This window comes from Ciconia boyciana, chromosome 5 (assembly GCF_034638445.1).
Source record: "Ciconia boyciana chromosome 5, ASM3463844v1, whole genome shotgun sequence".
NCBI classification, from domain to species: domain Eukaryota; kingdom Metazoa; phylum Chordata; class Aves; order Ciconiiformes; family Ciconiidae; genus Ciconia; species Ciconia boyciana.
The window spans coordinates 44,845,981-44,871,849 of NC_132938.1; the positions used below are offsets into that span (position 1 = coordinate 44,845,981).

Sequence of the window (25,869 nt, forward strand, 5' to 3'; positions counted from 1 at the left end):
AATTGGCTGCGCAAGTAAACTGTTTAAATAAATCTTGATATTATATAAGAACCATATGAAATTATTTTCTTTACTTATCTGAGTACATCATCTGGAAACACAGAGAAGTTCTGCCTCTTGGCCACTCTTTCTAGAATCACTATGCCCTATTCAAAATTCTTTATACTTTATTGGGAAGTGGAAAAATGCTGAAGGTCTTTAGTGATACAATACCCACGACAGCAAGAACGTACCTAACTAGCACCTATTAAAGTGTCAGACACCAATAAAATGGATTCATTCTTGTTTAATAACAATTAGAGTTATTACTAGGAATACGTTTAACTGCTGCTACCAGCATGAGAATAATGTAACCCATCTGCACAGCTCTTTAGATACATCCCTCTCAGCTGATGTCCATGCCCCCTCACTTCTTGCAAAAGCTGATATTCAAACTCCACCATGCAGTTTACAATATCCAAGGACCACAATGTGGCTGGAGAGGTACTGGCACCTTTCAAATGCAGCAATGTATCTCTGTCATTCAATTTCATCAGGACAGCAAGACAGATAATTTCTAAATTCAGATTTAAATGCACTGAAAATAAGTTTTAAAATAAACATCTTTCCTTTGCATTTTTGTGTCCTGGCTTCATTGATTACTCCCTGATCAGATATGAGTTCCAGTACTTACTATTCTTTCATGTAATATTAAAAATCTGATATTTTGTCAATGAGACATAAGAATACCAACCTAGAAACCTCTGAAAGTTTGCATACTGATAAGATGTGCCATTATACTGACAGTGACAGTCCTGGCACAGCTGAACTTACTTTGCTGAGTAGCACCAACTTTAGCCATGACTTACGGCAATTTTAAAATTAAAACTCACACATAATTTAAGCAAAATTATAATTGTAAGTGTTTCATATAACAGAAATTGTTGTTAAGAATGTTCATATGTTTTAAAATACTAAGAGGATACCTCAGACCAGGCATATTGTTCTGCAATATAATTTATAACCATCAAAATTAATAAAAAAATTTCAAAATAAATTCCTAGTCAATTATTGATAGACTTTATCTCAATAAAGTATATATAGCAAAGCAGCTGGTTAAATACACACTGCGTATCCTATTAGGCATCATAATTCACACACCTCAAGAAAAAAATTAAGAGTTATTTTAGAACAAAATTGATTTTTTGGCATTTTGGTCTTGACAGTCTGTTTTTCAATATTGAAAGGAAAACCCACAAACCTACATTTTGGATGATTATTGCTCTGTAAGAGCTATCTGATTGTGCTCAAATATTCTCAAACACTTGGTGCTCACAGATTTATAGTCACTCATAATTTGCACTTGCAGATCATTACTCAGGCAAAAATCCCAATAAAAGTAATCTGGGAGTATCCGTATGAGTAGGAACTGCCTCCGAAGCAGTCTGCAAGAGCAACCACTCACATGGGTTGCACACCAACACTCTACATATGTCCACGGCACAGCCTCCACCTTCACACTCCCCAGCTCAACCTGTTCTGGTGCATTACTATTTATACAAGTTTTACACTTCAAGTACTTCTAGTACTCTTCTTTCTATTGTTCAGCAAGGACAGTCTTCACATCAGATCTTGAAATTTAGGTATGTGAGTCCAACAGAGACAGAAGGTTCATGTATGTGTTCTGTATAAATATTTATAGCTGGATATTTCTGGGTTTGACGTGCAGCGTTTAACAAATCACTGGCAGCCCACTAAGCACTCCAGTGCAAGGCCTCCGAGAACATGCTGGTCATGCACAGCCCACCCATCCTCCTCCTCCTCATTTCCAGCTGTGGGCATAGCTGCCCAGTTTCTTTGCTACAGAACTATCAAAGCAGTAGAGGACAATCTAACAGAAAGCCTGATGACAAGCTAGAAGTTATGTTTGGAGGGAATAACTGCTAATTGTGAGCACGAGAAGAATATGTCAAACAAAAAAACAGAGAGAAGAGGACTAGGTGACTGGCCAGGCAGCACAGGGAAAAGCTGAAAAGCAAGTAGAAAATGCATTCAGTGGGGAAGGGGAATCCAGAAGCAAGGAAGCTTGCTATAGGAACAATGAAAGAGGTGACAGGGAAAGAAGTAGAGGATGAGCAGCAGACACAAAGAATGAACATGCATTAAAACACATTAACAGATTAGCCATTAGCTCTTTCTTAGCCAAGAAAAATATCCTGAGAAGAGAGAACTAAAAATACCCAAAGACTTCTCTAGTCACACTTTCAGTTGCTATAGCTCTGAAGGGATGTAGCAGGGAGGTGGACAGAGGTTGTTTGTGGTCAAGAATGGGAGGAATGAACTGCATTCAATAATGACTGGAGCAAAGTAGATTAGATAAACCCTAAGGAGGCTGAGAAAAGTCTGAAAAACATTATGAAAGACTGTCCATCCTACTGAAAGCTTTGAAAGCCCAAAGCTTAGTTTTGCTCTGCAATACTCTTAAAATCATCTTTCCTTCAGATCTATTTTAACAAAAAAAAAAAAAAGGAATGTTGTATAACCATAACATTTTTCATGAGTCTAAAGCTAGACCATAAAAACCTATTTCAGTTAAAGGATAAACACACATTGTCTAAACAAAGAAGAGAGATTTCTCCCCTTGTTTAGTTTATTCACTGTTATAAAATTTAGAGTACTGTAATGCATCCAGGAAGGGGAAAAAAAAAAAAAAGTCTGTTTTCCTCCACAGGGTCCCCTGCGCCTGTGAAAACCAGAAGTTGACTCTTCCATTTTACAGCCCTTCTGTCAATACCGCGCACCACAGACGTGACCGTTTCTCTCCAAAAAGAAGTGAATGGAATTATGTCATAAGCCTATCAACCCTGTTTTCCAGAGGGGCAATAAGAATGACATAAGGCAGACATCCAGGTGTGGTGAATGTTTCCAAGCTTGCCTGGGGGACCTGATTCCAAGCTCAATTAGATTTGTCAATTAGGCTTGTTTTGCAGTGATGTAATACTGCTCCTTGCAGGTCACTCATTCGACACACCGGAAATATATTCAGAAACAGATCCCCATGGAAAGTGGTCTGGACGTGAAACTGAGACATTGGTATGGAAGGATATTCACAAAGTTAGAACGTCAAATATATTCATTTAATATAGTTTTCCCAGAGTTTCACTATTGAATTAATCTTTTCAATGAAGCCGAGGAAAAAATAACTTTATGTTCAGGCAAATTTATTTCAAAGTTGAGATACCACATTAAAGGGCATCGCAGATAAAGTAATGGTGGAGAATTCTGAAAAATAAATATGACTTAAAACCTAATTTTTTCAGTAGTCTGAATTACCCTATAAGTTTATCCTCAGCAGGATGGAGGCCATTTGGGACTGACTATTCAGAAAAGCTTGTTTCTGTTTCAGCTGCCTACACTATGCGTTTACTACACGAATAGTCACAGTTCTGTCAATCTGACAAGTGATATTAGCAGTACAACCTCTATATTAGTACAAACTGCACAATATATCTTTCAGAATTTACTGCATGACTGAAATACAAAGATGAAAGATCTCAAGTATCTAAATCATGCAACATTCAAATTGTATAATCAGAGGTTTTAAGAATTTTCATGTTACCAGACTACACAATTAGCATGCTTACAGCTGAAAACACGTCCCAGAATACAAGACACAAACTTAAAAAAAAAGACAACCTAGCAGTATAGAAGGGTGCTGCTACAACATCAGCAAACAAAAGTTAGACTGCAGTTACAGATGACACCATGTAATAATTATACTTAACATTTACCATCAACTTTTCATGTTCAGATACTGTACAAATAAAATACATAACCAGGTTTCACACCTGAGTGAGGTGGGAAATACTAATATCCTTGTTACGGACAATCCAAACTTTTTATTATTATTATTTATAAAGGTCTAAAGAAACCAAATGAGTTCCTTAGATTCCCACAGGAGTGAGAAATGGACACAATGAGGAGGGTCTTTCTTACTTTTCTCTTATTCTCAAGCAGGCATACATACATACAGAATTTGTTCTTAGTCAAACAACAGCAAGCCAACCAACTTCCAAGTTATGAAGCTGTAAATCTAATTGTTCATCTTTATTATTATTCTTTTGACATTTGTATCTAGCTTTACTGGGAAAAAAGTGAAAATCTTCTGTTCCAAGGCAAGCAACTCATAAAAAATTGGAACAGAAAAAAAAAATCGTAATTAAGTGTTTTGTGTAAACAAAGGTCATCCAAACTAACTACTGTGAGAACGTAAAAGTTTCAGTGAAGTTCTCCTTGGGAGAAGTTTTCCTTGGGAAAAGTTTCCCCAGTGCAAGGTAGAATTTCTGGTGCAATGAAGACCAAGGCCCACAACAAGGAAAAACAATAGGTCAAGGAATTCAACTTCGAGCCTATTCCCCAAACCTTTAACATTTTTTTAGGAAATTAAATACCTCACAGAAGAAACGCTGGAAGATACTTATCTGAGGACAAGCAGCTCTGGAGGCTGGAACAGTCCTCAGTGATGTGGATATGCAACAAAACTAAGACTTGTGGCCTAATCTTCCATGGTTCACAGTATTTGAATTGGAAGATCACATCAGAGTATCTCTTTTGTTTGTTTGTTTTGTTCTGTCTTAAGGAAACAAAAGCCCTCAAAAAAACTTTAAGATCAACTAAGTGCAGACTATGAACAAGTATTACAGAATGGGAAACTCTTTTCCTACCCATCTCATTCTGTATGTTTCTCAACAGATATCATTAATACATTATAAGCTGTGGCAAGAATGGAAAAAAAATCCAACTTTGGGAATCCACAGATAAATGTAGATTTATCAAGCCACCTGAAAAGCTTGACAGTGTCCATTTAAATCTAACTAGGCATTTTATTTTTTGAAGTAATGCTTGATTTATAGAAATGCTGATCTATGTTCTTAGATTCTTTAAAGCCTGACATTGCAATGAGTACGGCATTCCCAGTTTCACATCTTCTGGCAAATTAGATCTTGAAGATGAACTAAGAATGCCTTACACTTGAACTTCACCATGGTAAACACTGAGGGCGATATCCTGCAGAGAGACATGAGGAAATATCTGAGACATCAGAAGCACAGAAACTGTGTTACATCACATCCCGCTGTTACAACATGCCAGGATACTTGTTATAAGGAGAAGTAGCATGACCCAAAATCCATATATAGGTTAAAGGTCTGCAGACAAACACACAGGAAACCACACAGCTCATCAAGTTCATCTGTGCAACGTCAATAGCTTCCTTACCACCACTCATCTCCTCAACACCGTCACAACATTGCCCCAGGCTCTTCTCTTCCCTGGAGCCCTTGCTCCAAGGCTTCCAAGGTGCTGGCTTCACCCCTGAGACTGAACTTTGGGGCTGTTGCATAAAACAGCTGCTGTTTTAGATGCACTTGGAAACATCAGTTCCAAAAAACAACTCCTAACCCTACTGTGCATCTGTTCCACTCCTGTTATCTGTAGATTTTTCACAAAGCTGGAAACTTTGTAAGAAAATGTACTTTTCAGCCTCTATAGCATCCTGCACTACCATACTTCTGGGAATTTCAAGTTCAGGGAACAGTGTGATTCTAAGCACACTCGCTAAAACAATCCCTTCCTTAGGAAAATGTTAAAATACACACAGAATACCTATAAATAATCCCACAGAATACCTATAAATAATGTCTCAGAGGCCGTTTCATTCAGTTTGTGGTAAATTTCTCCAGCTCTTCCGCAAAAGGGAAAAACAGGGAAAAGGGGACCTACCAAAAGAACACTGATTCAACAGAGTTAGGACTACACTATAACAAGTTATCTATATAGAATTATAACTATATCTAACTATGGATCTGAGGCCTTGTGCACTGTGCTTTCTGTCACAAGATCACAAACGTTTTCTTATGTGGTCTACAGAATAAAAACTAAGCAGCAAGCACTACTCACTGGAGAAAAGCAGAATGCAAATAACTTTTAAAATACAGGTGAATCCATCCTGCATCAGCACCTTTGGGGGATCTTAGTTGTGCCTGGTTTCAAAGCATTTTTAATCTGCTTAGAAATTATGGTAGGTCAAATTATTCTAGCGCGTCCGTAAAATCTGCACGGAACTCACTGGACTTTTTGAAGTATGTCACTAGGTAAAACCCTAAACTGACTTTGGGTATTCCCCCCTTCAGTCAAGTTGCAGAAATTCACAATATCTGGGACCTAACTGTTACCAGGCTGAATAGTTTAAAAAGAGCACTTTTACAGCCTCAGTGGTAGGCCCTTGAGATGCAGTAAAAGCAGGTGTTAATTATATCTAAGATACAAAGTTTGCATACACTGAACACAATCTCAGCAAGGATTATCTTGTTTTATCCTGTTATCTCATGCATAGAGTGACCACACAAATTTGAGTGCGAACAACTCACGCCCCTGAGTATGAAGCCTGGCTTTGTCCTTCTTTAGGGCCTCACTGTGGAAGAAGCCACCCTAATGGCAGATACCAGTAAAATTACTCACAGGAGTCCAAAACCCACCCCAGACAGTAAGAGTAACCTAACAAGAACACACACTTGGGTTATGATGCTAAAAGAGGCTGAGCACCCACTATCCCCATCACCTTTGATCAGGTATCAGTACTTCACAGGCTAAGACTAATGTAGTCTTTAAGAAAGGTTTAGCAGGAAAAGTATTTGGGAAATACTGTTGAAAGATCAATTTCATTGATACATATAGAACTTTCTAATTTTTGTTAAAAACAATTAGTAGGTGGTTCAAACCCAGTGTGCAGCCGTGACATACATTTTCATTTCTGAAGAACTACTATGCACTAAAAAAAAAAAAAAAAAAAAAAAAAAGACTGGGCTATTTAGGGAATAGAAAACCTCAAAGTGATTGCTTTTAAGACTAACGGGAACTACACCCAACTGATTCTTCATGCATCTACCTGTCTCCTGTCACAGTAGTATTTAAGCACCTTGTGAAGAAGCAGCAAGAACTTCCATAAAATATTTAAATGGGCCAAACTTTCCAAGCAAATGTTTCTTTCTCCAAACAAAACGACGGCAGAGAATTGTCTACGCTGATCATATTGCACAGTCTCTTACTGTTGTCTTTCTCTCATGCATAACCTTAAAACACTTACTGTGATGAACTATAATTTTTAGTTACTCCCACTATGAAACAAGAAGCACTAAAAAAATTCCACAGCAAACAGAGTAAATACACGTATTTCTTACTATATAAAATTATGCATATGATTCTTTCTAAACAGTAACGGACCAGAAGAGCTCAAGTTAACTATGACCACTCACATATATTTATTTGTGTGTGCTAAATGGGAAAAAAAATATTTTGTTTGCAGTTGCTTCTGCTCTTTTTGAACTTGAGCATTCCTCAGTTGTAAGCAAGTAAGACCTAACAATTCACACTTAGGAACAAAATATTTCTGTGATTAGAAAAACATAGTGTCTGCATATTTGGCATCTATGTTCACCACATTCTCCTCAATAAATTAAACAAAACCACACAGACATAGCGAACACAACCTTTGGCTGAACTAGTTTTCGGAATATAAAATAACTAATTAATGCAAAAGAGGCTGCTGGAAAATTTGAGCACTTATTTAACAATAGAGCTGTTGGGAATGGACCACCGCTGTTGTTCATAACATATTTTGGGGAAAAAAAGCATCATCGAGATACACTTGTCTACTGAAATGCCAGTGAACCCGGTTCCTGAGGTCAGCGAGAAGGTTGCTGATAACTTTAATGGATGAAGAGCTGTACCTGGCATTAAGGAGGCTGAAGTCCTAAAGCAGTGAGATAAACGTTCTAGGAAAGTACTCATTTGCTCTGCAAGGTGAGAAGAGGCTATAACTCAACTCTTCCTACGCAGTTAAGAAAGGGGTCGGTCGGGCACAGAGCGAGCAGGGGGCACGGCAGCGGCCCCGCGGCACACGCTGTAAAACACCACACCGCACCACATGCGAACTTGGGTTGTGAGATACGCACGCGTGGACTCGCACGGCTGAAAACCCAGCGCTGTTACCTCCCCGCGCCTCGCCCTCCCATGCACTCCCCTCCACCCTCCTCTCCCGCTCGGCCTATGCACTTATCACATACATATTCATAGGGCGGCCGGCGCCCAGAGCCCGCCCCGGGTCCGCCCCGGGAGCAGGGGTGCCTGGCCGGGGGCGACAGGTTGAGACGGAGGAAGGCGAGAGGGAGCCCGCGGGAAGCGGCACCCGCTGCCGCCGCGGGGGCGAGCAGAGCCCCCGGAGGAGCCGCCACGCTCCGGCGCCGCCTGCGTGGCCCGGCCCGGCCGCTCCGCGCTCCCGGTTTGTGCCGCGGGGCACGGTCCCGCCTCAGAACCTTTGAGCCCCGCCGGGATGCCCTCTGCAACTTCCGCGTCCCCGGCGGCGTCGTGCCCTCCGGCTCCCTCCGGAGCCCTCCGGGCTCCGCGGCCGGCACGACGCCGCCGAGGACGCGGAGCGGAGGCGGCCGGTCCAGCCCTGCCCGCCGCCGCGCCCCGATCCCACCTTCGCGCTGGCGAAGTGGGAAGTCCCAGAAAAGCAGGTCCCGGCTACCTTCCCCAGGTAAGGGAGCCGGGCGCAGGGCTCCGGCTCCGCTTGTCGCTGCTGCCCCGGGAGGGAGCAGGTGAGCCCGGGAGTCCCCCTCACGCACACCGCCGTCAGTAAAGCCGAGAGAGAGTCACCATCTGGGGAGGGGGTGGGGAGCTGCATTAGACGTGGAAGTCACTTACCGGCTTTGCAAGGATCCTTATAATCTATCGCCTCAGCTTTATCCTCTTCAGTGAAATCGTAAGTGTAGTCATAATCAAGGCCAAAGCAGGAGGAAGGCTTCCCACAGACAGTCCACCCGGCCAGCCACAGTGCCATCCTCCAGCAAAGCATTTTCATCCTCCCTCGGGCAGAAAGGTGCTGGGCAGGGTGCAGATGAATTAGGCGGCCGGTTCAGCTGTCCACGCCGGCTTGGGAAAGGAGGGTAAGGGATGGAAGAACCACCGGTTTTGGGGGGTTGGGGTTTTGTTGGGTTTTTGGTTTTTTTTCCTTCTCCACCTGGAGGCTCTTCCGAGAGGCGGTGCTCCCTAGGTAGCCCCAGTCAGACGGGTGCAGCACAGAGTGAGGAGCATGAGCGCCGCTGCCCCTCCTGCCCCCAGCCCGCCACCTCGCCGGGGAGAAGTCGCTGGGTGCGTGGGTGGGCGCGGGGGGTGGACTCAGGCCGGGAGATCCTGTCTGTCAGGGCGTCCCCTCGCCTCTGTCAAACCCCAGCCAAACTTCCCGCGGAGGAGGAGGCGGCGGCCGCTGCCCGCGTCCCGCTCCGCGCCCGGCCCGCGCCCCGCTGCGCGCCCGCCGCGCCGCCGACCCCGGTCCCGCTGCTGCTGCCAGAAGGTGGATCCGGGCTGCACATCAGCAAACTGCCACGGGGAGAGGGGGAAAGAGAAAGAAAGAAGGAAGGAAAGAAGAGGGAGCGGGGGGGTGGGGTGCACTAGAGCAAACCGCGGAGCCCTAGTGATGGGAGGCAGCAGCTATGCTGGAGGGAGCAGAGAAAAGTGTCAGAGCTTCCCCCCACCGCACAAACACTTACTCTAAGCTCTGTCTCTGGTCTGTCCCCCCCCTCCTCCGTCCCCCTTTAACTTACGAAAACCTTGCAGGCAACTAACACACAGTCGTCAGCATCCTGCTTACTTATTCATACAGTCAGGGTCAGGATCCGGGCTGCTTCTGATCTGCTCCCTTGATAGTCTTATGGAAACACACGCGCATTCACTATATGCCTCTATCTCCATATAGCTTTCTCTCTAGATAAGCAGTGCATGGCATTTAAACAACAACAAAAGAATCGACATCAGATAAAACAATGCACAGATCGACACCCGGCAGCCAAACAAGCTCGAGAGAATGGGTGATGAGGAGGACGGTGAGAAGAATTAACTGCAGTTTAGGAAACGGGGAAATAAATCAGTGGCTGTGTATTTCTCCCTCTGCTGCGGCTGCTTTGCAGTGTTAGCCCCATGAGCTGACGGGTGGGGGTGAAGGAGCGAGGGGGAGGGGGAAAGAGAAAAGTTTAAGCGTCCATAGTTTGTTTAAAACCGAGGAAGGCAATATAAAAGGTCCATTGGTCTCCAGAAGTTCAGCCAAGCAGCTGGGAACCGGTTCCAAAATGAAAGTAAGAACAAACAAACAAACAGAAAAAAAAAAATAATCGAGGCAAACAAAAAGTAAAATTGCAGCGCCGAGATCTTGCAGTCGGGCTTTCCTGTTCTCACGTGGATCTCCAGGAAAGTGGTGGAGGTTTATTTTCCAAGCGAAGTTTCCGCGGGAGCCGCCGCCCCGCTCCGCGGTATCCTGCTTGGCCCCGCCGCGCTTCAGCGCCGAGGCGCCCCGAGCCGCTGCCGGCTGCGCGGGGCCGGGTTTTGTTTTAAAGCCCGAAGAGGGATCAGCGCGCAAAGCCTCATTTCAGCCGATCAACCTGGAGAGGGAGGGAGGGGGGAGGAGGGAGGAGGGGTGGAGATACGCGCTGCTGGAATAAAATAGGATCAAGCGAAGAAAAAAAATATAGGTAGCTAAAGATCTCCCTCCCTGCCTGCCTCCTCCCCTCCCCCGAGACGGGCAGCTCCAATCCTGCAGAAACGCCTGAAACTGTTTCAGACCAAGGTGAGACTTCTCCGCAGCAAACTCTACTCCTCCTCCTTTTACGAGTTTCCATGGAAAAGGGCGGTGGGGGGGACGAGGGGTGGCTAGCGGGGAGTTTCTGCTGCTCCCATTTCGCCGGGGTGTCACATTTAACACGCACTTTTGAAAGGGCTGCCGCGAAGAAGTGGCTGCGTCTTTCTCTCGCGTCCGAGCCTGCACAGGCTCCCTCTCCCCGCAGCACTTCCCGGCCGCCTTCCCCCTGTCGCAGGGGTGGAAATCCGGAGACAGTCCCTTCCCCCGGCTGTGCCAGGAGCGCAGGCAGAGCCGGCGGCGCGGCGCGCCCCTCACCGCTGCCTCGGGGCGCGGTGCCTGCCGGGCAGCCGCCCTGCGCGCCCCTTCCCTCCGCGGGCGCGGGCCGCCCGCGCCGCCCCAGGTGCCGCGGCGGGGAGGGCGGGGGGGGCCGCGGGCAGCGCCGGCGGGGCCGCGGCGCAAGGCGGTTACGCAAAGCCCGGGCAGGCACCGCTCGCTGTCGCCGCTGTCGAGGCTGAGCCGCTCCCAAAAGCGGGGGGAAGGCGAGACAAAAGCTGTGCTGCCCGCCCCAAGCCGCTCCCGCTGCCCCTGCCCGCCTGCGAATGAAGGGCTGGTGTTGCTATAGATAGGTACTCTCAGCAGTTCATACCGTTAAAGCTGGAAAGGTCGGTCAAGACAGAGCTAATAGCAGCTTAATAGCAGAGCCCATTAAGGAGTCTAGCACCGAGTAACGTCAGTGCCTTTGGAGCATCCATGTGTTGTGCTTCCTTACGTTTTTGGCATCCAGGTTGTGTACTCCCAACTCAGTCTTGTTGCTCCGAAGTTGAAAGCCAAGGAATGAGTAGCTGCCGCTGAAAGGCTGCAGCCTTCAGTAAGGAACAACTATTCTCTGCCCCAGCGGTTCAGTTTGCTGTGTGTCACAAGGCCTGCAAAAAGCACCACACAGCAGATAACAGAAAAGCCTGGGAAACTCGTGGCCCTTTCCTTTCCCCTCTTCCTCAAGGTAATTTCTGTGTCAATCCACCCCACACATTTGGAACTGACTCCGAGGAAGTTATCGGAGACCCTTCCTTGTCAGCCCATCAGAGCAGCGTCGAAGCTGATGACTACCTTCACTTGCACAGTGGCATGGTTGGGGAGGCTGTGTTTTGCTAAAGAAGCCAGTTTGACCCAATCAGAAATCTAGTTTCTGTTATATACGTCTACAAGCGAGATGGTTTGTCTTACAGTGTCATTAATCATGTGCTCATGTCACATATTGGACCTCCCTCACCTGGTTTTATTATTCTGCTCAGCCTTGATTCATGTGTGCACACCTTCAAAAAGTTAATTTTCTTTCCTGCGCCTATGCACCTCAACCCCAAGAAGAAACACACACGTTTGTCAACAGAGCTTTAGAAACACTGACTTTGCCGATTGCTTTACAGCCCCAGAAGAGGAATGTACAACGTGCGATCCTTAACACGCCAGCCTCCCCAGTGAGGAGATTATTAGTCTCTCTCCAGCGGGAGATTAACTCCCCCAGCAAGGTAGGCACTGACGTCACCCTCAGCCTCCCGCCGGCAATCTGCCCCCGACCTGAGCATCGCCAGCACTAGCAGAGCAGCACCAACCGCTCGCAGCCTTGAGGACAGCTGGCCTTGCAGAGCCCTGACTAAGACAGGAAACAAACTCAGAAACGCTAGATGGGAATCGTGCAGAAATCTGGGCACGTAAGTGCTGTAACAAATAAATGTGTGTATAGGTCAGGGTGAAAGCTGTTTTCTGCTTGTAATCCAGAGCAGCTACACATTAGAATTACTATTTAAAATAAGTGTTGCAGCTCTGCAGAAACTATTCTACATTGCTTAGGTATTAATATTCCCATCAGTCGCATTAGTAAAAACCTTTCCTCATATGAAGAGAAATTTTTTGCTAGTAACCAAACCAGTTGACTTTTAAAAAAAAAAAAATAAAACTTTTTCCCTAAGTAACCTGTTAAATATTCAATCTAGCTTCTTTCATGATGCAAAATTTTGAAATATTTTAAGTACAAAATATTTTTTTCTTATCACACATTCATGTCTACCATTCCAAAAAGCTCACAACTCTGATAATCCATCTGACAACACAGTCAATCAAAAATCCATCCTACAGCCGTTTCCAAAGAAACGAACACATAGCCAGGAAGACAGAATGCTTAAGCTGGAAGGAAACCAACCAAAGGAACACAACAGCAGCAACAACAACAAAAACTCCAAGCATTTTCCCTTTTGCTTTAAATTTCCTGGTTTGGGGGTTTGGGGGTATATTACAGGGACACAGATAATGGTAAATGCAGTTATGTTAAAAGTGGTGGTGGTATTTTTGTATTTTTTTTAATCCAGGAAGCCGGAGGCTTTTCTGCTCTTCCCACACAAAAAAAAAAGAACTTTAAAAAAAGGACAAGTATGTAAGAAAGACAGACACAATCACAGAACTAAAAAAACACATCTGAAACATCGTTGCTCACACCTCCTCCTCATTCTTTGGCTATCTGTCTCCTGCTTAGGCCTCCATCTCGTGTGGAGTTTTAGGTGGGTGGACACAATGGGCTTATTCACAAACATCAAGCTCAGCACATGCCTAAGGCTTTGAAGGCTGAAGACCATGGCTGGTCAGCTCCCTGGGACTGGGACTCGTGGGATTTTTCAGGAGGCTAACACAGTGAAGTTCAGCAGGAGCTGGTTACCTTCCTGCTTTTATCTCCCAATAACCCCGTTCCTTGTCTCCGAGGTACCTAGAGCACTTCTGAAACAGCTGAAACTATGTTTAAGTAGTTCTCAATTCCCCAAATCGTTATTCTGCAGGGAGATACTGAAGCTGAAAGTGCATTGTGGCAAATATACTGAAGCTGAAAGTGCATTGTGGCAAATAGACTGTCTAGAGGAACAGATAAACAGGCATATACACAATCATAAATATATCCTGAGTAAACTATATAAACTAAAATTTGACTTTTGAAGTTAAAAATCAAGCACTCGTGATCTTAACAGCAGTGAGCTCACCTGTGAAACCTTATTTCTCCATTCTCTCCCACATCTACTCATGTATTATGAAAGTTGTTCATTGCATGTTCACATACAATTTTTCTCTACAGATCTCTGTGCTTAATTAACAAGAAGCCCTTCAATGTTATGTTTTCTGTTTTATTTTTGAAAGCATGCTCCATGCCTTATTCATTACACACTTATTCAGATCCTACTCTGCATACAGAGTTATTAATTTCCTCATGGGCTTTTTATGGAGCTTGTTGCTACAGTATTCATGTGCTTCAAAAATATTAATTAGTTTAGTTTCATAATACACCCCTCAGATGAGGGGATATTGTGGCAGGATATGAATATTACGCATGGGAAACAGTTATAGATTGCCTGGCTTGATATCTTGTAGACCTGTCAGGACTTGGCACTACAGAAAACCTTATTTCTTCAAGGACTGGTTCCCACTGGTTTCAGTTGCAGTAATTTTACTCACCAAGTATCCAGCACTACTTCTAATCAAACCCTGGAGTTTTCAGGCATCTGAAAATGAGAAGCAAATAATTAGCAAGAAGTGTAATTTAAAAGCCTTGAACCAGCTTTATCAAGGAACTCTGTGACAGAGGCAAGGGCTAAGACTCAAATTTCAAGCCATTCAGCTCTCTGAAGACTTTAGACACCATTTCTCTTCCCATAATTCCTTTCCTGCAATACTTCCTTCAGTTTCTAGAATAAACATGACCGGACTCCCGCCAGCAACAGCCCCATCGTTAATGACACCCACATAATTCATCCACCACTTTGAATCTTCTGCTCCTCCATGCAGTACCTGTTAGCACGAGTAGGTAGTCCTGTGTTTGGCCCAGCATTTGAAAAGATGTGTCTCTCTTCACCACTGGATATCACAGTTATTACTGGCAGAAGAGGGACAGCGAATCTTGGGATCCCTTCCAAGCTCTGGGAGAGGGTGTTTTTTAATAGCACACTCCCATCTGCTTGCTTCCCGTGTCCATGTTTTGCCTTATCTTGGCTGGTTATTTCTAACCTGTCTTCATTCTCTTTTCGGTCTTGGCTGTTCATCCTAGTTTTGTTTTTCTTATCTAGTTAATGCTAATGTTTGATTCTCATCCCAGTTCCAGCTGTCCTAGTTGCACTTTTCTTTCATCTTATTCTGGGACTCCTCACTCAGATTCACCTTCACTCAGATTCACCTTCAGTTGTGCAGGGTTTTTTTGCTGTTGTTTTGTTTTCACTCCCATTATCTAGCTGATCCTTTTCTTATGCCTTCTCACCTGATTTAACTTCCAGTTATGTCAACATTCACCTTCCTTGTCTGTTCTTTACTCCAGGTATGCACCACAAACTTGGTCTTGCTCCTTGACCTTGTTTCCCAGTTACAGAGTTATCCTAGCTCCAGCCATTACCTTGCTGTTCAGGCAGTTTTGCTTGTCTGCAACCCTCCATCTACCTGTTTCCTTTCACTCTGTTGCTTCTCAGGCCCAGTTTCCTTATATAAACCATTTCATTGTGCCAAAATACGTCCACCACTCCCATTGCCGATTTCTCCTAATCGCATCCCACATTCAGTTTCTCAGGAGCTTTGTGCCAGCTTTACCGTGCTGCAAGATCAGTTCTTCTTCCCCATCTATTCAAGTCAGACAGCCTTCCCCTCCTCATCCCATAGGTACAACTGAGGTGCATTGAGCATGTGAAATCATCGCTTCTTCTCAGTTAAGTTCCAGATCCAAGCAAGGCATGGCTCAAAATGTAAAATGTCAATTTTACATGTATCATGTAAAATGTCATTGCAGGTGAGACACTCAGGTAAGAGTGCCACTAAAACTGCATGTATTCAGGGCTGACTGTGGTGATGCTTAGGGCTAACACTCTCCTCCTTTCTGTTCTGCTCAAGATTTAACTACATTTCCTACAGGCTAAGCATACTGAAGCCCTTCCAAAAATACCGCTATGATTTTTAATTAGGAGCAAACCCATATATTTGCAAGTTTAATTTTTCAGATACCTAGATAATTTAAGCTAATATTCTAAAAGAAAGGTTAAAGAACAAAAAATTAAAACTAAAAATCAGCTTGCAGCAGATACCTAGCACAGAAAATGCCATACTGAATCCTTACAATTAAGCAAAGATATATAAGCAACTTAATCAGTATCTATCAGCAGACAGTGTCAGGGAATTTTATTATTAGATACCCAACCATACTCTGTTTATAACATCACGTGTGTTACGCCATCTCCATTTTTAATGCTCGAAAAAGTACAGAAGATTGAGAACACATACTGATGTTAAAACAAGTAATCAAGCAACAACAACAAAACCAGTGGTGCCCTACTTAAATTAGAAACTGTTCTGTGTTTGCTCAGCATCCCTGATCCTCATCAAGCAATAAATCAATTTGCAGTAGCTGTGGACAGCTATTTAAACACAGGGCCAGAAGAGCTTAATTGTTAAAGCAATGTTCAAAGTTAGAAGGTATAGGAGGTTAGTATAGGAGGTCATATTAAATATTCACTTGTCTGAAACCAGCTGCATTCCAAGTATGAGGAGGCATCCTGCCCCCCACTTAATTAAAAAACAAAGTCTGTGAGCTCTGGGCTTAGCAGAGCTTAGCTTGCAGTTCTTCAGAAGGTAGATAGAGACTGCCAGATGAAAAACTGACATCTAAATGTTTGCCAACTTGATTTTGTTTGATTTACTTTATTGTCTAGTATGCAAAAAACAGCTAAAAGCTGTTTTGAAGTTTGTAGTTTATTTTTACAAGTTGGTAAAGCATTCAGGATTCAATTCTCAACTTTGTAAGAGGCTGCTCCTTGTCAAAGTCGACAGCAGACTTGTGGTTGACTTGCATAGGAGCTGAACAGGATCACTTATATGCCATCATTCTAGACACTGGTAGCTGGTGAACATAGTTTCTTTGTCAATTATACGATAATGTAAGTATAATAAACTTTAACAATGATATTACTACTCCTAGACCTGTTCACCGTTCATCTATGAACAAATGTTGCTGCTAGACTGAGAACTGACATTTGTTATTAGACTGACTAGGTGTACAGGGTTAATCTTACCCTCCAGTATTCAGCATACTGTCACATAGCTGGGAGTCAGCAGCTGATTTTTGACAGAAGAAAGCCTCTAATGAGCCTGATCTTGAGTGACTGCTGAGCATTTTGATCTTCCATTCATTCCTAGAAGATGAAGCAATTCAGCACCTTGCAGAACAGGATTCACTGCTCAGATGAAAACCCCTGTTTTAGTTTACATTGTAATTTATCACTTATGATAACCTCTCTGGCACTTACCGCAGAAAACACGTAACACTGAGACTGTCAGTAAGGAATCAAAGCAAATAGAGAAACCCTGCTGTAACTGGGTTTTCTAGACATAGACACAATGTATTCTTCTAACTCTGGATCACTGAAAATAATAAGGTGTATCACCAACTCCCAGGAGGAAGAATGGCAATTGTCTTACAGAAAGCAGCAAGAAACTATGATACAAAAGCACTATCAATGACAGCAATGTTGTCCTGTAGTTATTAGCCTTGTTTTATTTGCTGTAACATATACCTAAGTTCTCTACACGGCAGAGAACTTTTACCCCTTTCAACATTGTCTAACATATTTCATTAATACAGGTAGTATCATACCCACTGAATTTTACGGTGCTACTATCCAAAAAAACCCTCATATACCTAAAGTGGCTTAGCTAGTACCTTTTTCTAATCTTCAGTGGCATAAGACCATGAATGTCTATGGCAAAACTAATTTAATTGCATTCACATTATCCAGCTCTCCAAAATTATTTGTACTGTGCTTATTATCAGTTTTCTTTGCTATAATAGAACATTTTCCTAGACTATGCAGCGTAAGCTTCTTTTAAAAGACAACACTGATGCACCACGCAGCAATAATTAATAACCTCTGTCTGGAGGATTCAGGGATTATATTGTATTTTAAAGATGGATGCTCTTTCACTCACCAAGGTGATAGTTCTGTACAAACACCAATCAATATTTGCTGTAAGTAATACATATTTTACAGTAATTACACAAATATACAGAATATACATATGCATTACAATTTGAGCTCAACTTGCAGCCATTTCAGTAGAGTTTTCCTTCAGCATGGTTAGAGCACTAAGCCCTTGCAATTAATTTTTTGCCCCCTCCGCTCAAAACTATACAGTTTGCAATACTAGAGATGTAACAGATGACTGACTAGAGATAGTTATAGGCAATTGTGTGCACAAATACTTGTACACACACACTCACAATATAAAGGACCCAAACTAAATTCTGAGATCAAAACACTTCCAAAATTAAACTGGAATATGGAACCACTGTTTACATAAAATTTTCCTCCTTCCAAGAAAAGGGTGAAAGAGGTCCCAGGCACCACTTAATACATGCATGGTTCTGTGTTGCATATAATACGGAGTCCACTCTCACTGCAAAAGCAGTATAGATTTACTTTCGGCGTGTGCTGCAGATCTGAAGAGGCAGATTTACTAAACACGCTCCAGGTGTCTAGGTTTTGTTCCGCATGTGCTGGCAGGAGTGCCCTTTTCAGTTAGGCACTGAAGTCTTTACAAGTACAGGCTTAAAACATTGCACATATGAACAACTCAGAATCTCCCAGCATAAGAATCAAAGTGTATGTTTGTACTTATATTACTGTGTAGAACTGCCACAACAGGTAAGGTGGTTTTTTTTAAGTATGTGTGTACATGTGCATTTTATTTGTTAAAAAAATTGCACTTACCGTATAAAAACTGCACTTAATTCCCCAACAACTAAAATAACCCTAACAGTCTACCATAGCCAACTTGTATCTGTACGGATCCTCTTTTCCAGCAAGTGACATGAATCGCCAGTAGCGGTTTGCAGGACAGACATTGCAGATAGATAAACTCAACAAGACATATCAAAATCCTTGTACTAGAAAAATTTGTAACATAACCCCTCAAATTTTGCACAACATACTAACAGTGAAAACAGTCAGAAATCTCCCTAGTTTAGGAGTTAACTGTACTGAAGCGACGGCTCATGACTTCTAAATGATTCAAATAGTCTTCAATTTGTGAAAAGCTCTTCTACTACTGCTTCTCCTTCCTAAGCCTGTTTTCTTCTCTCTGCATGCGTATGTAAATATGCTGAAAGCCATTACTTTTTCACTCAACTCTCTTTAGAAATCACAATACTGTCTGTTCATTTTTATTTTCATATTTATAACGAATTATTTCAATTGGTGTCAAATGTCAAACTATTTATTGAATACAATTTTTTATATTTGCATATTTCAGTTGACTCAGAATAAGGCTGCTTGCTATATTTGTAATGAGTTCCCTACTCCTGTCGAAACTCCATTTACTTTAATGAACAGATCAGTTTGCCAATTGCCTCCATCAGTAAATTTGGATCTTTTGTTGTTGTCGCTTGTTACATTTATTTCTCTAACTTCCATCCTCACTGTCACCACAGTAACAGACTGTTTGTTTGTTTGGGAAATAAAGACATAGGAACATGCCTGAGGTTTGGTTTAAACAGCAGTGGCAAACCGGATGAGAAAGCTCTCTTCTGAAAGTCAACCTGTGATTATACTTTAGTATCAGAACTTTCACAAGGCATATTGTTGCTGTGGACTACAGTTTTAATGTAGTTCTTCAGAGAGTGTAGACGTAATTAAGTTAATCAGGTAGTTTGCTAGAGAAGTGCTGAAACACCAGTAGCAGCTCAAGGACTTCACTGTGGAAGAAGAGACTGGTACTTACAAAGAAAGTTTATCATTCATTCTCAAGAGCGAGCATTTAATGAGCATAATATAGGAAACACTGCCTGGCCAAGTCTCCAGTTAATATCCACATTAAGCTCTGCAACAAACGTAATCTCACCTGTACCAGCATTAGGCCTTTCTTACAGATTACCTGACACACGTATTTCATAACAATGCGATGCCGGCTTCTCCCCAGACTTAAGCCTCCTGGCCTGAACAAACCTCGGTTTTGGCAAGCAACCAGGGCCCCCGGGAGGGAGGGCGGCACAAGGCCCCACTTGCGCGTTTTCCCCCGGATCACCCTCAGCCTGCAAGCGACGGCATTGCAGGGGACTGGCAGAGAGGGCTGGCGGCCTCGCCCCGCCGCGCAGGTTGCGATTTTTTGGCATCCTGCGACCCCTAGTGAGAGCCGGGGCCGGGGCCGGGGCCGGGGCCGGGCAGCCGCCGCCTCTGCCCCCGGCCCGGGCTCCCGCGGGCTCCGGGCGCCCCGGCGCTGCCAGCGCTCCCGCAAGGCACCGGCTCTCCCCAGGTCACAGGCAAAACGTACCTCTCGGGATTTCCGTTTCCCCCATTAACTGGCTGAAACGTACTATAAAAACATAACAAAGCATTGCCTTTAGTTGCGTTGAGACAATGCGCTGATTGTATCGCAACTTCACAAAAAGCCGCTGTTTGTGTAAACTCTCATGGCAAGGGGGGGAGAGGTGAGAGACAGCACCCATCTTCTACATACTACCGAAAAAAGAAATAAATAAAATAGCCGGCTACACTTCGGTGAGCTGTTCGACTTAGCAATGTACATGTAAGGCCTAAGCCTTTGCAAATAACGATGATCAGTATGGAAACAATATTTGTTTGCCTGACAGTGTTAGGAAAATGTTGGTGAGAAGTTTATCTCGCAGCATTCAAAATTGCAAGCTAAGCTTTTTGCTGTTGTCATCATGCTCAGATCCACCAGAACAATGGAGTTTAAAACAATGCTTCTGTTCTAAACACATACGTGAATTAAAAGCTGAAAATGTAAACATGCAATTATTGAAGAGGAAAGGGTATTTCTTAGCTTGGTTCAGTTGCCTCAACTAAGATCAACTTGGTATTCATACACATGAATCTGTGTTCGTATATACACATAGTATCATGTATCAAACTGGTTTATGTACTTAAACATAGTGTAGACACACTTTTAGGGCCACAGTTATAGTATGAAAGGGGCAAGTCTGCTGTTTTCATTCCTACGATTTATTAATAATTCTACCTAATGCTAAAAATAAGCATGCCAGAACTTTAATATTGTGATTGTCCAACAGAAATGAAAATAAACATTAACTAGTTCAAGTAGCTCACTTTTTCAATGGAAAGATCTCGACAATCTGATTGGTAAAGCACTGTTATCTATCAGATGAAAAGACACTTATTAATATCTTGTGATATATGCATTTCCAAAGAAGCAGTAGAGGCCTAGAACGAGGGCTTTTTATTCAGCCTTTTACATCAAAATAATTATGACTTGCCTTTAATGAATAGTATTGCCTTTTGATTTGTAGCTGTGTATGGTTAAAACACCCCTAAACTCAAAGTCAAGCTTTCTAGTCATTCAGTCTTCCTAGTTTCCATTTGCTCACAAGTTGAGTCGGATCCAAGCCATACTTAGAACCAAAACTAAAAATTTCGAAGATCTTCAGCAGTTCAGATCTGGAAACCTACTTTGTACTTTTTCAAGCAGTTTTCCGTGGGAGTTGAAATTCTCCCAGATGTTTGCATAATGGGAGCATGGATAACATGAACGTTGGACAAGCCCGCAATTGCCATCTCCCGTTTTTCCAAAGCTTCTTTTAAATGGCTTAGTGCCTCCTCTCCCTTGGTCAATTTGCTAAATTGCCATTTGAAGCAAGTTACTGTCAAGCCTATAAATTGCCTCTGAGAAAATGACTAGTGCAGAGAATTCATTGTTAGTTATACTTTTCCTATGTATTTAAAACACCTATCTATCATATGCTTGGAAGGAAAGGGGGAGTCCACCTTTCTGCCCCAGTGTGGTGAATATCACAGCTTGCATAACCCGTAATAGTACCTTGGTGAACAAATACTCAATGAAAGGAGCTATGTCTCTTCTATGTAATCTCTCCTCAATATGTTAGGCTAATTTTTCTTTAGCTTTGCTCCACATATGGGCAATCTATTACACAGAAGTTTTTATAGGCCTCTTTGGCTGAGCACAAAAGCTGCAAAGCCCTGTAATACTAATATAATCCTGTTGTGTCACAGTGAGGGAGAGAAGGGGAAACAGCCCATCAGAGGCAGTAAACCTGGTTCTGTGCAGCAATGTACAACATGCTGATGGCTTGGTTCATGGCTATTGGGTCCTCCATAGCTGTATGAATCAATTTGTAAAAAAATTATTTTTATGCAATTGGAAATGTACACTACTGAAAGAAATTACAGAATTTTTAAAGCATATGGTTTATGTTCAAAGTTTTATCTGATTTACCAAGGATTGACCTAAGCAGAAGATAAAGGTCTATTTTTCTTAACAGTTATAAGACCTTGCTTTAAATCATTTGTTCTTTTACCAAATAATTCTGGAAATTATCACAGAAAATGCAAATTCTCAGTTGATATTTACATACATTCTCTGTAGGTGTCAGCATTGCTTTATATTGTTGTAGAGGATGATATTTTTTTCTTCTCAAAGAAAGAAGAAACACAGACTTGTCATTTTCCAAATGAAAGATAATTTTCCTACTGTCAGTTTGTCTTTTACTACCCATTTCAGACTAAGAGATTTAATACCATATTGTGTAGGTGCAACTAAAGTAAATGTACAGAAAAAGCCTACATTGTTTTCCTATGTACCTGTTTTCAGTTTTAAAACAACTTTTTTATTCCATTCCAGTTATTTTCCATATAACTATCGTCCTTATTGATGTAAACACAAGGGTCATGTAACACATTTGTAAATATTTCTCAAATGTTGCAAGGAGCAACAATTGAGTCATGCTAAGTAAACCGTGAATCTACCTTCTTTACACAGACTGTAGAGGAATACTGGACCAGAAGTTCTTATAAGTTTCTAGGTGGAGTCCTCAAAGAGCCACCATAGGGCAAATATTATTTAATATTTTCATTCATAAACATACCATACAAAATAAAAGTATGCCACTGTTGATAATATGTTATTGAGATGAATTATCCATGCAGAAGGGAACTGTACTATCATACTAGAAGTGAATGACCTTGGGAGCCAAAGTAATAGTAATTGGATGAAAATCAATTGTATAGAGTGCAAGGTCATAAATAAAGGGTAACAACAACAATTCTTTCTGGGATCTCAGGCATAAAGAGTGATTGAAGAGAGATATGGATTAAATAGTCAAACAAAATTATTATCAACCTCCTATGCCCATGAAAGAGAAACACAATCCAAGCATCTACGGGGCAAGATATTTCCAGTAAAAAAGGAGCAACATTGATGACATTATTACAAGCTCAAGTATATATGAATGTTATTTGAAATGGTGCATATAATCCTGACCATTGTTCTGATCAAAGGTATGGGAGCCTCTTTTGCAGGAGGCTGTTAAAAGAGCACTTCAAAATTATGTGAAGGAATATGTTAGCTTCCTATAAAAGTAGTGGGAAACAAATTAACTACGCAACAAAAATAGCATCAGCACAAAGAAAAATGGCTACAAACTGCTCAAGAATGACATTAAAATTGGGAGAGAGATTCTGACAGAGCCACCCAGGAGGAAAAACAAAGGAAGAAATCCCATCTCATTTTCAAAGGGAGTTCAAAAGAGAACATACGACCTGTCTGCTTGGTCTAAGAGTGTGCTGGAGTCCACATCCCAGGGATGTCCCAGTAGTTCAATCTTTCATTTGTATTACAATTTTGAACCAAGGTTTGTCATTGGTGCTATACCATTATCTATTGATCAAGTCAAGTGCTACTTAGAGCCATTGATTGTGGGCAGTTTTAGTTGGCCTATTTGTGAGTGAAATGGAACAGATGAGAGATTTTTTTGCAGTAGTAGCCTCAGAATCTATTTAGACTAGAATTATCCTTCTTCACTACAAGTGACAAGCACCTTTACTACAGAGACTTCTCAGTGTTGGCTGGCTCACAACCAACATGTTCAAGTTATTGCATTTTAATTTATATGTGGTTTTCACATTGGGAATTTACTTAAGTGCAAGTTTTACCTGCAGTTTGCATAACACACACATTCTTTAGAAATTGTTGCTTCTGAAGATTTGTTTACATATACATTTTTCTCTTTTCTCGCCCCCTCCCACCACGTCTCTCGAATTTGTCTATAAAACAAAAGATCTGCACTGATTTATTTTTAGGTTATCTCAAAAGTACTTAGAAGCTCCTTTTAATGGCACAGTAGAACGCTGAGTTTTCTATAACTCTGCGGCTACAGAATCTTGTCTCTATCATAGATTTGCCCTTGGGCTGCAGAATAAACAAAGAGAGTATTTATAGCCCTTCTCATACAAAGAGATTTGATCATTCAAAAAGAAGGCAATGAATTGCACAGTACTTTCTATATCCCCAGGCTTGCTACTAATATTAGTGTTAAGGAAAAGCTGATGTCACCTGATCTGTCACAGTCTCTGCTTTTGTACATCTCTGAGTAACACTGGGCCAAAAAGGTTAAGTATTATTTTTGCATTCATTTATTTGAACACAGTTCTATTGTCATGACAGATTTAGAAATACTGTCCTCCACCTGAATTACATCAGACTTGCTATAGTTGATACAGGAAATAGGAAAAATCAAAGCAGCACTTCTCAGAGTCTATCCAAAGAAAGATTTAAGGAAACAGACATCTCTGACCATTTGAAATGACCCGTAGTGATTACTCTTACTAAATAAGAGAAGCTGGAGATGAGGTAGAGAAACCCTAAATTATATTTTTTTTTGCAGACTATAAGTTGATTCTAACGTAAGATTCAGTAGATTATTGGAAGGTTAGAAGTTGCTTGTACTATAAGGCATAAGCCCAATAGAATAAGCTCTGTCACTTAATTGGCTTTCTCAAAGTCATTCTCTACTCTCTAGACCCAATATCCTTGCTTTGGAGGAGTCTGATTTACCTAAGTCTACATCTTACCACGTGGCACACAGCACGGCTGTGCTTTTGTGTGAGCACCCGTGGCTGGAAGCCTCACTTACTCAGCTGGATTTGCTCCTCTGTGGCTCAGGGTACTTGTGCTGCAGTGGCAGCGATATTCTCCTTCCCATCTGTGCTGGGTACACACAGTTCCATGCTCACAATCACAGCCACATCCGGACCCTCATCAACCCTGGAATATTCTCATAGAGCTCAGTTTTTATTATCCCGGACTAGAGTTGATCACTGTGAATAAAAACTCAAGTAAAAACATCCGATATGAGTTTATGATTTTACTTAGCTTCTGTGATGAATAACTACTTAAAAAGAAAGATAACCTTTTATGACTCTAAAAAATATATTAGAATCCAGCAGAACTATCAGAGTTATCTCCCTTTTTGTTACCTCTCCCTTTACTGTTTGCTGTAAGAAACACCATATCCAAAACCCAATCTTTCACTGAAAAAAAGATTTTAATGTTCAAATCCTTAAAACAAACTGCTAAAATGCAGAATAACAACAGATTGGATGAGTGCTCACATGCAAAGAAATATTTTTATACTACTAATGTATTGTCATTACATTTCATCATGTAATGGTGAAGAGGAAATGGGAGTATTTGCTAAGTGATCAATCACTTAGAAAATAGGAGTAAAATTTTGGGAATCTCAGGTTGTTTTCTCCACTGTAAAACAGCACAGTGATTTTCAGTTCAGTTACTTCAAAGCATGAAGACTAGAAACCAATAATATCTTGGAAAGTTGAGAACTCCCTTGTGACCTATGGCATAGAGACATTGTTTGTATTACTGAAGGCAATAGAGTTTGAAGATGTCAGAGAAGAAAAAAATTTCTTTTTTTGTTCTTATGATACTATGATTTAGAGAAAAAATATTCACATTTTAGCAATAATTCATCTGAGCAGACTGGTACTTGCAGTCCAACTTCTGAGTACAGTATGGATCTTACTCTTCATTGATCAGGCCCTTCTGAAGTAAGACCTGGTTACGCAGGAACAGAAGTCAACTGGATTACTTCTACTTTGTTCTAGAATAAGGAAAAATTAATTCTGGCCACATCACTGTAGCACTGGCTAAGTTGATGCCTAAAAATAGGTGTTAAAATGGAAATGGAAAGGACAACCATAGTCAGTTACATGGAGAACAGACTAGATGCAAGTTGAATACTTGAAAGCTGATACACCAGTTTCATTTTGTCCCTGATTTTAAAAGAATCTCTTACAACTGAAAATAAACTAGATTATTATAAGATTGCAAAAGAAAACAAGTCC

At 41.9% G+C, this 25,869-nt stretch overlaps 1 protein-coding gene across 3 annotated transcripts in view; it reads right to left on the minus strand.

Annotated features, from left to right (window-relative positions):
• The window catches only part of TLL1 (tolloid like 1), a 141,724-nt gene extending 132,101 nt beyond the window's left edge, over positions 1 to 9,623 (minus strand). For 2 of the 3 annotated variants that reach the window (XM_072862937.1, XM_072862941.1), the window contains exon 1: positions 8,743 to 9,623. In XM_072862937.1, coding sequence (XP_072719038.1) covers positions 8,743 to 8,899 — 157 coding nt within the window. In that variant the 5' untranslated portion in view covers positions 8,900 to 9,623. The remainder of the gene's footprint in view (positions 1 to 8,742) is intronic. The other variant, XM_072862939.1, reaches the window with a different exon arrangement.
• Positions 9,624 to 25,869: the final 16,246 nt, after the last annotated feature.